Here is a 14,681-nt window from a genome sequence, read left to right as displayed (position 1 = left end):
CCTAAAGGATATTAGGCCTTGGTCCAGGGGTGCCGTTCCTCCTTCCCTTCTCTAATTAGGTTCATTCTTTGTTAAAGTTTCACACCAGAATGCATGTGTTTCGGCACCGCCACGCCCCTGGCCCAGCCCGGTGTTCTCCAGGTGACCAGGCTGGCCTGCCTTAACCCAGCTCCTGGCACAGCCCCACCCATGTGGGCCTCAGGTGTTGATTTTTTTATCCATAAGGCTTTGTTTCTTTAAAAAGAACTTCGTGGGGGAGATCTGTAATACTCTCAATAATAAAGATAAATTTAGAAAAACAAGCAGCAGCAGCTCATGTCTGCAGTTATCCAGGACATGTGAAAAAGTTCATAGGGCTCTTCCTGTGACATTCTGGCCAGCGGACAAATAAAAACGGGCTGACGTAAGCCCTGGCATGTCCCCTTGCATTGACGTAGAAAGTCTGTAATCTCAAAACAACCCACTGAAGTATATGGTGAGGCATGCATTTAAAAATGATGAAACCTCAACAGTAAAGATAAACTAAAAAAAAAAAAAAAAAAGGATGAAGTGCCAGCCCAAAGCGTCAGGCACCTTGGCCAAGAACTTAGATGCAGGTGTAAGACACAGATCCTCAGATTTTTATGCTGGTTCTTGTCTCACTATACAGTTATTCCTTTTTAAAGGAAAGATGCTGTGCTTTGTTCATCCTTACCACATGCCTTTCAAAATGTGATTGGGACCCTAGCTGGTTTGGCTCAGTGGATAGAGCATCGGCCTGTGGACTGAAGGGTCCTGGGTTCGGTTCTGGTCGTGGGCACGTGCCTGGGCCACAGGCTTGGTCCCCAGTAGGGGGCGTGCAGAAGGCAGCCAATCAATGATTCTCTCTCATTGATGTTTCTGTCTCCCTCTCCCTTCCTCTCTGAAATCAATAAAAAATATATATATATTTTTTAAAAATGTGATTGGGCGTTGACTTTTTTCATGGCTTCAAAAGGTGGAACATCCCTGTCTTCATATTTCACCATCTCTGCTCCTGTTTTCGGTGCTGGATATATTTAGGAGGATGTCTCTTAAAAATTACTTGTTACCAGTAAATACAGATAAAAATGATAATTTTTCTGGGAGTGAAAAAAATTTTAAATCTATGTTTTCATATTTACAACTATTTTTAAAAAATATATTTTGTATTGATTTCAGTGAGGAAGAGAAAGGGGGAGAGAGAAACATCAATGATGAGAGAGAATCATTGATCAGCTGCCTCCTGCATGCCCCCTACTGGGGATCTAGCCCACAACCCAGGCATGTGCCCTGACCAGAAATTGAACTGTGACCGCCTGGTTCATAGGTAGAGGCTCAACTACTGAGCCACACCAGCCAGGCTACACCATTTTTTTTTTTTTTTTTGGTCAAATTGTTTATTAACCCTCATGGAAAGTTATGTCTGTTTCAGAAATTTGAAAGCAAGTATATGTTTGAGCTAATTGGGCCCCTAAACACCTTCTAAAGTCAGTTTGATAAAGAATTTGTATATGGGTCAATGTGTATCATAGTTAAGTAAATTTAGCATGGAGTACTAAAAAGAATTTGGTCTGCTCTTTAAAAGTCTGGAAAGTACTTAAATCATAAAGTTATTTCAGATGTAGTTGTTGAAACAAGAATTGAGATCTTAGTCGGCAGTTTAATTTGGAAGTGACCATTGAATAGACATAATCAAGAAAGCATAGACTTGCCTTCATTACAATGAAGTCATTGTATTGAAGTGCAGTACTTACTCCTGACTGTAGGATGAAGCTCCTTTTCATGAAAAAATTAGTAACAAAAAGGGGACATCTGTAATACTTTCAACAATAAAGATAAATTTTTTAAAAAAGAAAGTAGTAACATCCTTCTGTATTGCTACAGTTTATTGGTATCTAAACATTGAATTGCAAGCAATATGTAGTCAAGATTTTCCTCTTAAGAATGTAATCATTGCCCAGCCAACATGGCTCAGTGGATGAACGTCAACCTATAAACCAGGAGGTCATGGTTCAATTCTCAGTCAGGGAACATGCCCAGGTTGTGGGCTTGATCCCCAGTCAGGGGGCGGGGGGGTGGGGGTGTAGGAGGCAACTGATCAATGATTCTCATCATTGATGTTTCTCCCTCTCCCCTTCCTCTCTGAAATCAATTAAAAAAATATAAATATTTTTAAAAAATGTAATCATTTCTTCAGAAAACTGGTTTCCACGTTAGGCAGACCTCCTTCAAATCGGGTTCCAAGATGTCTGAGAGATACGGCAGAGCCGACCTTGATTTGCCATATCTGACCGAGTGGAGAGGTGGGTCTTCTGACCCCTGAGGTCTGCAAGCAGATTAGAGAACTTGTTTGGCTTCTAGGCTTTTCCATGTCAAAGAAGGGACTTGAGAGCCAAAATCTTCGACGTGGATTTGTTGGAGTCAGAATCAATTCTGTTAGTGTAAATGCCAGATTGCCGTCAGGGCTGGAAACTGGTAGACAGTTCCCTTGACACATTCTGCCGAGTCCCGTGCTGCTCACTGTGGGTGGCTGACTGTCTGACTGTCTCCGAGCTTTCGCTGCTTACCAATGCTCACTTCACTCCTCTCTTTTCCCTTCCTACTCTTGCTTCCTTTGCTATATCTGTGTGTCTTTCATGGTAAGACTGAAGAAAGTCTATCCACATTATAATAAATAAATTTCATATATTTTTAGTAAACCAAATTGTTGTATATATATTTTTGGCTGCCTTTGTCCCTCTGTGTCTTGCTTTCGTTTTGTAAAATATTCTCAGCAGTATACGCACACACACTCACACACACATTATCTTTTTTTTTTTTTTAAGCAAAGAATTGCAGTGCAAACTTCTCCTGACTGATTTGCATTTATCTTCATGTTTCTAATATTTGGTTCTTGTTATCTTGCATTTTTAAAGCTTGCCCAGTTACACTTTAAGGTATTGGCTTTACTGCTAGAATTTATTTCTTGTGCAAGTAGTAAGGAAAGAATCTGGCTAGTATGTTTCCTTGGAGGAAAGATTTCGGGCCCCTCCGGCCCTTCCTTCATATTCTGCTTATCTTCCCTATTTGACATTTTGAGTAACACCAAGTCAGTCCAGTCAGCATGGCTTCGGGGAACACGGGCCCGCCCGCCGGTGTGATTTGTGACGCAGAGGTTAGTGATGTTGGCTAAATGGTTTAACTCGGCCTCTCTTGGTCTGCACAGATTGGGGCTTAGAAATAAATAGTGAAGGAAGCCAGCAGTGAGGACCTGCCCCAAAGATGAGCTGCTAACAGCTGTTTGTCCTGCCATTTGTCACAAGGTCCCTTCCTCAACCACGCATCTTTTGATAACTGTACAAGGAACGAGCGTTCAGCTTGCCCTCTCCTAAAGCGGCCTTGCTCAGAGGCTGTGTGTATGTGAGGATGAGCAGATAAAGATGCTGTGCCTTCCTCCTCCCGCCAGCTGGTGGTCCCCAACACCAAGAATCGGTGACATCTTTGCTAACTAGAGTTCCTATGATGGAAGAATCCAAATCTGTTCAGTAATCCCCAAATCCTTATTTTTTCCCCCAGTAAAAACATTTCAAATAATGTTCAGATTTGAATTGGTTTTCTAACAAGTGATGCTCTGGAAATAGGTGTTACTATAGAGCAAACCACCAGTTTGCTAGAGGCTTAAGGAGCCTGAGCTTTACGGAATCTTTGGATCGCATCAGATACTTACTTTCCAGGGGGAAGAAGGGTTCATATGTTCCTTCCATTAAAATCGTTGTTTTGTTTTAACCCGAGCAAGAGCCTATTTCCTAGCAAGGTGCCACTCAGTATTTCAGCGTCACTGCTGCTCACCCCATTTCAGTGTACAGATAGTGCTTGGACATTGAATTCAGGAATGTTTGTAAGTCTCAAATTCTTTTCTTACTACTTACCATTCCGGAGTATGAGTGTCAGCCACACAATGAGATAAATACACTTAATATTTTTATCTTTGTGTAGAATCTACCATAAATCATGAGAATTCTGTAATTCGTGTGCCGGATATCTTGGGTCTCACTAACCAGACATGTACATTCTTCCATTTCTAACCTGGGCCTCAGTTTTCGATCCTTCCCGTTGGCTTTGCAGCAGACCGAACCAGGACATGCTCCACGCTCACCCAGTTACTTCCAGCGGAACGGGGAGTGACTTGGCTTGTTGCCCAAGTTACGAGTTCTCACTGAGGATTAGCTCCAGGAGTGACGTGTCCAAGTTGTATGGCCTGAGGGCTAGCTAGGAAAAATTCTCTCCAGTTTTGTCTTTTTCCAAACTAGTATTGTGATACAAGGTCTTTTTCCTCTTGTTTCACACTGCATACAATTAAAAAAAATTTTTTTTTTTAATTTTTAAAATTAGAGGTTCGCAGAAGAGTTGCCAGGGTAGTTCTGAGTGCTCCCATGTGCCCCTCCCCACCCCCCCACCCCCGGGTCCATCATCCATCCCCTGGTACATTGACCAAAACCTAGAAAGTGACACTGCACACACTCTCCGCTAGACTCCTGACCTTACTCAGATCCCCCCAGCTTTTCCACGAACATCCTTTTTCTCCTCCCGGGTCCAGCCTACAAATCACACTGCATTCACTTGTCACTAGGGATTTAGTTTCTCCCAATCTGTGACCGTGCTCAGTCTGACCTCCTCCCTCGTGACTATGACCGTGGCATTCTCGAATGCATGTAATTTCTCAACAAAAATCTAAATGTGCACACACACAAACATAGTAGCCGGCCCTTCCGGGTTGTGTCTATTGTGTCTTGCCCCCTCCCTCCTGGTCTTCCCTTCATCTTTCCCTTTCTTTTCCCACACCCTCCACGACAGGTGTTTCCCTTTCATCCCAGGCCTGGTCCCCCCTTCCACTGACGACCACAGCCGAGTCAGGCTGAGGACAGAAAGCAGTGCTGGCCCTCCTTCCTCCCAACATCTCCACACGTGCATTCTGTCTCCGGAGCTCCGTTTTAACATGTCTGCTCTGGCCTTTATGTAATTACCTGTCATTTCTACGAGCAATTTAATGTCCTCTTCAGGTTCCACGGAGGAAGAGTGAGACTCCTTCAGCCTGAATAGCAGTGGTACTATTTGCTACCGTTTGGCCCATTAGATCTCAAAAACTCATTCCTGGAACTTGCTAAAAGTTACTGAAATTAGTGAGAACCAATTGATACTTCCAGCATAAAACTGCTCTGCATGACATTGTATAATCGCTTTGCATGTGTGTATTTTAGTTGTTGGTATTGCTTGGTAGTAGTTTATTCAAGAAGTAGTAGAATTCAGCTGGGGTTCGATATTTAGAAGAATTCTTTGGGGGTGCAACAGTCTCTTATTATTATCATTATTATTATTATTATTATTATTATTATTATTTATAATCGTAAGTCTTCCAAAGTTACTGTTTCTTTAAATTCAAATGGCTACAATGATAGACAGATTCAAGCATGTCTGTGCATAGTGAACTTTTTCTCCCCTCACAGTAAGTAAAATTTGGAAGCATAAAAGCCTTCTCCCTCTAAAAGCCCCCTGTGATGCACTTTTTTCTTTACATTAACTCAGGTTAATTGTGTGTTTGTTCGAGGACAGGCCTACACTGATCACTCTCTCGGTTGATTTCTGGAATTTTTAACTCTTTGGTCTTTTAGAGAATCCAAGTTAATAAAAGACGCAGATGAAGAAAAAGCCTCCTTACAGAAGTCCATCAGCATTACTAGTGCCTTACTCACAGAAAAGGATGCCGAGCTAGAGAAGCTGAGGAACGAGGTAGAGTACCTTCCAGGGTGAACGTTCACGCCGCCCCATTCTGTTCCCACGCCTAAGCTGCGCCGCTGTGTTGCAGGTCACGGTGCTCAGGGGAGAAAACGCCTCTGCCAAGTCCTTGCATTCAGTTGTCCAGTCTCTTGAGTCTGATAAGGTGAAGCTTGAGCTCAAGGTAAAGAACTTGGAGCTTCAACTCAAAGAAAACAAGAGGCAGCTCAGCAGCTCCTCGGGTAAGATGACGACTGTAGCGCCTCTCCCCCACCCCACTGCTCTCTGCAAAGGAGCCGTTTCTGGTCAAGAGGCGCTGCTCCCTGACGTGGCCCTTTCATCCTTGGCTCTCCCACCTGTAATCAGACGAGGGCTTGGCACCACCCAGGTCCCATGCGAAGGAGCGTGCCTGGTATCCCCATTGCCGGGCCTTCCCCCCTGGTCTTGAGTGTGGGTAGAAGCGTAAGCTGGTAGATGCTGGCTGCCATCCCAGTACAGCCGTGGGTTCTGAAGGTACACAGTGAGGGTGCAGAGATGGTCCCTCGCTCCTCTAAATTCAGGTGGACGTGACGGCCATTCTCGCCAGCAGTGAGCCTGAGGGCTAGCTAGGAGAGAACACTGGAGGGGTGGGGCCAGCGCCTGGGCAGGTCCCTCAGGGGCCCGGCGGTGGGACAGGAACTCATGAGTGTGTACTGAGAGGCACATCTGGGAATTCCACAGAGAATGATTTTCAATGCAATTACAAGGAAAAAAGGTTGTGGTTTTTTAAACATCCCCCTCCATTTTTTTATAAAAGGTAATACTGATACTCAGGCAGAAGAGGACGAAAGAGCCCAGGAAAGTCAGGTAATACTCCTTCCTTTGGTTTGCTTACTTGCTATTTTAAAAATCATTTAATCTTTTGAGCAGGTAGTGCATTCATATGATCTAAACATTAAGCAATATTAAAAACATGTTCAGCAACTCATCTCCCTCCAAACCTTTCTCTCTAGTCATTTCCCAGCTCTCCAATCAGGTAACCACTGTTGTTGGTGTCTTTTAAAAAAGCCTTTTTCAGAGATTTAAAAAAATGTAACTATAAGCCAAGACTAATACAGTCTTTTTCCTTTCCCTTGTAACGTGCATATTACATAAACTGATCTGTGCTTCCGTTTTTGGCAGAACCTGGCCCCAAAAAGCCAAGCCTCGCCCTAAGCAATACCTATTCTTCCAGCTGGCCCAAGGGAGCCAGCCTCAATGTGTCAGAGTGACTTCCTCAGGCACCTCTCCCTTGAGTCAGCAGCCCTTTTCACCTCTGGTTCCCAGGCTATGTATGCTCATTTAAGGGTCCTTTCCTGTAAGGCAGTCTTATAGAGGCCGGGGCTTCCCCATGGCCCGGGTCCATTTGATTTTAATGGACTAGCCTGGAATACCCAGCCATGACCTAATAGCCTAACCTAGTCCCAAAGGGCTGACCCTAGTTCCGAAGAGCCAGCCTAGCCCAAGACCTCAACCTCGTCCTGAATAGCCAAAGACAGTCCCAGAGGGCGGAGCCTCGCGCCAAAGACAGTCCCGAAGGGAGGAGTCTAGCCCTGAAGAGCTGAGCCCAGACTAGAACAGCTGTAGCCAGTCCCGGAGAGCAGAACCTCACCCCCAAGAGCCTAGCCCCGCCCTAAGCGATACCCCCTCTTCCGGCAGGCCCAAGGGAGCCAGCCTCAGTGTGTCAGAGTGACTCCCACAGGCACCTCCCCCTGGAGAGTCAGCTGCCCTTTCCACCTCTGTACTTCCCTTTTATAGCTGTCTAGTGTTCCATTATGTGGATGTAACTTAATGGAATTGGTTCTCTGCCCGTTGACATGCCATTTGGGAGGTTTCTGATCTTCTAAGTGTATTGTAAACAATGCTGAAATGAATTGTCTTGGACATCTGTCATTTTTGTAGATATACTAGCATTTCTTTGGGGTATACTTCTAGAAGTAGAATTGCTCTGTCAAAAAGTTCCTTGCTTATCTCTACCTTACAGAGACAGGGTTCTCGGAAAATGTTTCCTAAATCCAAAATTAACAAAACAGCCTTAATTTTAAATGTGGGATTATATGGAAACAAAGTATTCTCTATTTGGAAATATAATGGGACAGACAATAAGCATCCATCTTCAGTTTTAATAATATATCTTGGGGTATATTTATCCTGCCCAAAAATCATAGGTACAAAGCCATCTTTCATTTTTAAATAAAAGCTCAGGGAGTTTTGATTTGTCTGACATCTCCTTAAGAGACATGAAGGGATTCAGCAAACTACTAACTTACCCAGTTAGCACTGTCTGCTTAGTGTGTATGCGTAATAAACATCCACTTAATTAACTGTTTTCTCTTTCTCCCCCTTTCCTTTCTGCTTCCATTTGTTTCATCTGCTGCTGCCAACACTTTCTTCCAACCAGCAAATGGTTTGTTTTATGTTTCCTAATTTGCGAACGTGTATATGTGTGTGTGTGTCTGTGTGTGTGTGTCTGTGTGTGTGTGTGTGTATGTTTTCCCACTGTACTAAATCCATGTTGTGCCATTTTCTTCTTCCCAAAACGGAGCTCCTACTATTATAAAGTCTTAGAAAATGCTGTTTTAGGAGTGAGGATAGATTCAGTGGGTCTGCCTCCACTGTTGGCAGGGATGTTCTGCAGAGAACCACAAAGCTACTGATTGCCAGCTTTGTTTCATCACATGCCCCAGCAAGAGAAAGAGGACAACGAGTTCTTTAAAGATTGAATTACCTGTGTATACACTCATACACATTTTTAAATTATAAAGTGAGATTTTTTTTCATCAGCTATTTAGAAATATGAGAACCTTTTATTATTTGTAGGAGAGGGAAGAAACTTTGTTTTTCGAGGAAAGTGCCCTTGGTTTGAAAGCACATGTTAGGACAAGGGTGTTTCCTCCTGCTGGTCATCTCGTTGCTCCACTGACCAGTGAATCCTGGCACGGTTGCTCTTCCCCATTGGGGTACCTGAGCTCCACTCTGTACCTGAGCATGTGCCTAAGGGTCTCCTCGGTGGAAATGGAGCTGAGCCTTCCCTTTAAAACTTCTCCCTTTTTCTCTGAAGTCTCACTTACCATTGCATCACAACCCATCAGTGAATGTGTGAGGGGGATGTCCCTGTACTTTTTCAAAAGACGATAAGTTGTGGAGTGGTTCTACAGTGTCATGAGACAACTCTCTTGTTATGCTTTTTGTAAAGTGTTGTTGTGTATGTTTGTGTATCAGTATATAAGGTATAGGTTCAGTAACAGCCACCACTGGCCCCTCTGTGACGTCCAGCACACTCGCAGCTGTAGCATGAGTCTACATCTGTGACTTCTTGATAGGCAGTCCACTGGACACATTTCAGACATTTTGTACATGTTTCTTTTTTTAGATTGACTTCCTAAATTCAGTCATAGTGGACCTTCAGAGGAAGAATCAAGACCTCAAGCTGAAGGTGGAAATGATGTCAGAAGCGGCCCTTAATGGGAATGGTGATGACCTAAACAATTATGACAGGTATTTCATATGAGACAATACTGTTCAGTTCCATCTAAATAAACTGCTTTTAAAGTTAGGTTCTTCAGTGGGTTGGAGAGACAGTTACCTTTGGCTGATTGGCCATAAATCCATCCCCATCATTCTGGCAAGACAGTGATACATACACACTATAAATGGCTTTGATGTAAACATTTTATTTATTTACTTTAAAAATTTTTTAAATATATTTTTAGTGATTTTTAGAGAAAGAGGAAGGGAGAGAGATACATAGAAACACAGAGAAAAAAATAACATGGGCGATTAAATATGGCGGTGGAGTAAGTAGATGCTGCAAGGACACGCTCCTAGCACCAAACTGGAATTACAACTAAAATACAGAAAAACTTCCTGAATAATCAATGGAAGACTCACTTGAGAGAGCCCTGATAACTGAGGACGGAAAGTGGAGATAGCATAGAGACTGGCAGGAGGGGCTGAGGCACAAAAGGGCTGGCTGGGCTCCCATAGAGAGTGACTGAAGTTCCTGAAAGATAGTCAGCTGTTGGGGGTTGCCACTGAGAAATCTGGGATCTAATCCACAACCTGGGCCCCAGAGAGCACCAGAACTGAAAAAGGTACACACATCTGGCTGTGAAAAGCAGTGGGGTTGCTGTGTGACAGGGAGAGATGGCTGGAAATTCAGGCACCCTCTTAAAGGGCCAATACACAAAATTCCCTCGGAAGCTACTCACCTTGTGCTCCGGCAGAGAGAGGGCAGAATGAACTGGAGCTATATGAGCAGAAGCCAGGATCAGGGGCTCTGGGGTTAGAGCTCAGAAGGCAGACACCTGGTTTCCTGTCCTGAGTCATTCCCTCATGCTGTGAAGGTTATCTTTCTCATGCAGACATTTTCTATACAGTCGGCTTTGCCTGGGGCAGTGGTTGGCAAACTGCGGCTTGCGAGCCGCGGTTAGCCGCTCTGTTGACTAATGAGTTTGCCGACCACTGACCTAGACTCTTCGATTCCAATAATTACAGGCTGTTGTTATTCCTTGTGATTAAGCCTCTATCCCAGTGGTTGGCAAAATCATTAGTCAACAGAGCAGCAAACTGTGGCTCGCGAGCCACAGTTTGCTGACCACTGGCCTGGGGTGGTAAACACCTTGCCCCACATTGCAGAGTTTCTGAGGCCCAATAAGAGACTGAGAATAACAATTAGCCTCCAGGCAGAAGCAGTTGCCCCACACTGTTGAAAAAAACTCGCATCACACCTGAGGATGATTGCCTAAGGGCAATTCAAGACAGAATCCTATCAGTTTGTAAGCAGAGGTGGTCTCTGGAGGCTTTGAGTCTTTGCCTGATCTAATTAGACAGAAACGGCATTTGACACTGTCCTGAACTAGATATTGAGAGGCATAGAAGATCTACCTAATACATAGTCACAAATCCAAACAGGCAGCCAAAATGAGGAGTCAAAGAAACAACCCCCAAATGAAAGAACAAGAGAATTCTCAAGAAGACATCAATGAAATGGAGATAAGAAATTTATCTGATATAGAGTTCAGAATAATGATGGTAAAAATGCTCAACAGCATGAGAAAAGGTGTAGTAATTATAAAACAAAAATAAAGAATGATATAGCACAAACAAAGAACACATTGGAAGGAATACACAGAAGATTAGGGGAAGCTGAGGATCTAATCAGCGAATTAGAAGACAAGGTAGAGGCCCTAGCTGGTTTGGCTCAGTGGATAGAGTGTCGGCCTGCAGACTGAAGGGTCCTAGGTTCGATTCTGGCCAGGGGCACATGACCAAGTTGTGGACTCAATCCTCAGTAGGGGGTGTGCAGGAGGCAGCCAATCTGATTCTCTTTCATCATTGATGTTTCTATCTCTCCATCTCCCTTACTCTCTGAAATCAATAAAGAAATATATTTTAAAAAAAGACAAGGTAGAAAAAAATCACTCAATCAGAGAACCAAAAAGAAAAAAAACAATTAAAAAATAAGAGGACAGCTTAAAGCTGTGAGACAATATGAGACGTAACAATATTCAAATAGCAGGTGTACCAGAAGAGGTAGAAAGGGAGAGAGGGATAGAGAATGTGTTTGAAGAAATAATGGTAGAAAACTGCCCTAACCGGTTTGGCTCAGTGGATAGAGCATCGGCCTGCAGACTCAAGGGTCCCAGGTTCGATTCCGGTCAAGGGAATGTGCTTTGGTTGCGGGCACATCCCCAGTAGGGGGTGTGCAGGAGGCAGCTGATGATGTTTCTCTCTCATCGCTGTTTCTAACTCTCTCTCCCTCTCCCTTCTTCTCTGTAAAAAATCAATAAAATATATTAAAAAAAGAAAAGAAAGAATGGCAGAAAACTTCCCTAACCTGGTAAAGGAAAAAGTATACAGGTTCAGGAGGCACAGAGAACCCCAAGCAAGAAGAACCTAAACAGGCTCACACCCAGACACATCATAATTAAAATGCCAAAAATTGAAAAAAAAAGAGAGAAACTTTTTAAAAAATATTTTTTTATTGATTTCACAGAGGAAGGAAGAGGGAGAGAGAAACAGAAACATCCATGATGAGAGAGAATCATGGATCGGCTGCCTCCTGCAAGTCCCCCACTGGGGATCGAACCCTCAACCCGGGCATGTGCCCTTGACTGGAATCAAATCTGGGACCTTTCAGTTTTCAGGCCAACCCTCTATTCACTGAGCCAAACTGGCTAGGGCCAAAGAGAGACTCTTAAAGGCAGCAAGAGAAAAGCAAACTGTTTCCTACAAAGGAGCTCCCATAAGGCTAACACCTGATTAATCATCAGACATTCTACAAGATAGAAGGGAACAGCATGAAGTACTCAAGGTAATGGAAAGCAATGATCTGAAACCAAGATTACGATATCCAGCAAGTCTATCATTCAAAATAGACGGTCAACTAAAGAGCTTCCCAGACAAAAAAATAAAGAAAGGCTAAAGGAGTACATTACCACCAAGCCAGCATTACAAGAAATGTGAAAGGGACTGCTGTAATGATAAGAAGAAATAGAGAGAGAAACCTAGGCATACAGAATTAAAATGGCAACAAATAAGTACCTATCAATAATAACGTTAAATATAAATGGATTGAATGCTCCAATCAAAAGGAATAGGGTAGCTGAATGGAAACAAAAACATGACCTAACTATATGCTGTCTACAAGAGGCCCACCTCAGAACAAAAGACACACACAGGATGAGAGTGAAGGGATGGAAAAAATTTTTCCATGCAAATGAAAAAGAAAAAAAGCTGGAGTAGCAATACTCATATCTGACAAAATAGACTTAAATGAAGACCATCACAAGAGACAACAAAGGTCACTACATAATACTAAAGGGATTGATCCAACAAGAAAATACAACCCTGGTAAACATATACATATGCACCCAATATAGGAACATCTAAATATATTTTTAAAAACTTCTAGAGGCCTTTAAGGGAGAGATCAATAACAATACAGTCATAGTAGGAGACTTATCACCCTGCTGACTTCACTGGATAGATCTTCCAGACCCAAAATTAACAAGTAAACAGTGACTCTAAAGGACACACTGAGCCCTAACTGGTTTGGCTCAGTGGATAGAGCGTCAGCCTGTAGACTGAAAGGTCACAGGTTCAATTCCGGTCAAGGGCACGTACCTTGTTTGCAGGCACATCCCCAATAGGAGATGTACAGGAGGCAGTTGATCGATGTTTCTCTCTCATCGATGTTTCTAACTATCTCTTTCTCTTCCTCTCTTTAAAAAATCAATAAAATAGATTTTTAAAAAGTAAAAAAATAAAGGACACGCTGAATCAGATGGGTTTAACTGACATTTATAGAACATTTCACCCCAAAGCTGCAGAATATACATTCTTCTCAAGTGCACATGGGTCATTCACAAAGATAGACCACATGTTAGGACACAAAACAAGTCTCTACAAGTTCAAGAACATTGAAATCATATCAATCATCTTCTCAGATCACAGTGGAATGAAATTAGACATCAACTACAGTAAAAACATTCAAACACATGGAGGCTAAATATCATGTTATTAAACAATGAATGGATTACCCACAAGATCAAGGAAAAATAAAACACTTCCTGGAAACAAATGAAAATGAACACACAACAACCCCAAATCTCTGGGACCCAGCAAAAGCAGTCCTGAGAGGAAAGTTCATAGCACTACAGGCCTACCTCAAAAAAACAAGAAAAATTAATAAATTATTTAACCCTACAACTTAAAGAACTAGAAAGAGAACAAGAAAAGCCCAGAGTAAGTAGAAGGGAGGAAATAATAAAGATTAGAGCAGAAATAAATGACAGAGGGACTAAACAACATTACAAAAAAAAAAAAAAATCAATGAAGCAAAGAGCTGGTTCTTTGAAAGGATAAACAAAATTGATGAACTATTAGTCAGACTCATCAAGAAACAGAGAGGAGCCAAATAAAATCAGAAATGAAAGCAGAGAGCCGAAACTGGCTTGGCTCAGTGGATAGAGCATCAGCCTGCGGACTGAAGGGTCCCAGGTTTGATTCCGGTCAAGGGCATGTACCTTAGTTGGCGGGCACGTCCCCAGTAGGGGGTGTGTAGGAGGCAGCTGATCGATGTTTCTCTCTCATCGATGTTTCTAACTCTCTATCCCTCTCCCTTCCTCTCTGTAAAAAATCAATAAAATAATATATTAAAAAAAAAAAAGCAGTAACTACTGACACCACAGGAAACAAAGGATTGTAAGAAAATACTGTGAACAACTATATGCCAGCAAGCTGGAAAATGTGGATGAAATGGACATATCCCTAGAAAAATACAATCTCCCAAAACAGAGTCAGGAAGAATCAGAAAACCTGAATAGGCCAATAACAACTGATGAAATAGAAGCAGTAATCAAAAAACACACAGCAAACAAAAGGCCAAGTCCAGACGGCTTCACAGGTGAGTTTTAAAAACATTCAGAGAAGAACTAACACCTGTTCTCCTCAAACTATTACAAAAAATCTAAGAAGGAACACTTCCAAGCTCTTTTTATGAAGCCAGCATTATCCTAATTCCAAAAGCAGATAAAGACACTACAAAGAAAGAATTACAAGCCAATATCCCTGATGAACATAGATGCTAAAATCCTCAACAAAATATTAGCAAATCGGATCCAGCAATTTATTAAAAAGATCATACACCATGACCAAGTGGTATTTATTCCAGGGATGCAAGGCTAGAACAATATTCACGAATCAATAAACGTGATGCATCACATAAACAAATTGAAAGACAAAAATCACATGATCTTATCAATAGACGCAGAAAAAGCATTTGACAAAATCCAAAACCCATTTTTGATAAAAATTCTCAGCAAAATGGGAATAGAAGGAGCATATCTCAACATTATAAAGGCCATATATGACAAACCTACAGTGGACATCACACTCAATGGGCAAAA

At 42.4% G+C, this 14,681-nt stretch overlaps 1 protein-coding gene across 10 annotated transcripts in view; it reads left to right on the top strand.

Moving 5' to 3' along the window:
• CLIP1 (CAP-Gly domain containing linker protein 1) overlaps positions 1-14,681 on the top strand; it is a 99,400-nt gene that overhangs the window by 80,179 nt on the left and 4,540 nt on the right. For 8 of the 10 annotated variants that reach the window (XM_080650679.1, XM_080650676.1, XM_080650677.1 and 5 more), the window contains 4 exons: positions 5,649-5,766; positions 5,843-5,993; positions 6,548-6,597; positions 9,143-9,267. In XM_080650679.1, the coding sequence (XP_080506805.1) occupies positions 5,649-5,766; positions 5,843-5,993; positions 6,548-6,597; positions 9,143-9,267 (444 nt within the window). Of the gene's footprint in view, positions 1-2,644; positions 2,795-5,648; positions 5,767-5,842; positions 5,994-6,547; positions 6,598-9,142; positions 9,268-14,681 lie in introns of those variants that run through there. The other 2 variants (XM_080650673.1, XM_080650681.1) reach the window with 1 other exon arrangement.

The sequence above is a fragment of the Plecotus auritus genome (genome assembly GCF_963455305.1).
Source record: "Plecotus auritus genome assembly, chromosome: 13".
Lineage (NCBI taxonomy): Eukaryota > Metazoa > Chordata > Mammalia > Chiroptera > Vespertilionidae > Plecotus > Plecotus auritus.
Note: the sequence above shows the minus strand (reverse complement) of the source record. Positions and strands in the feature narration are given on the sequence as shown.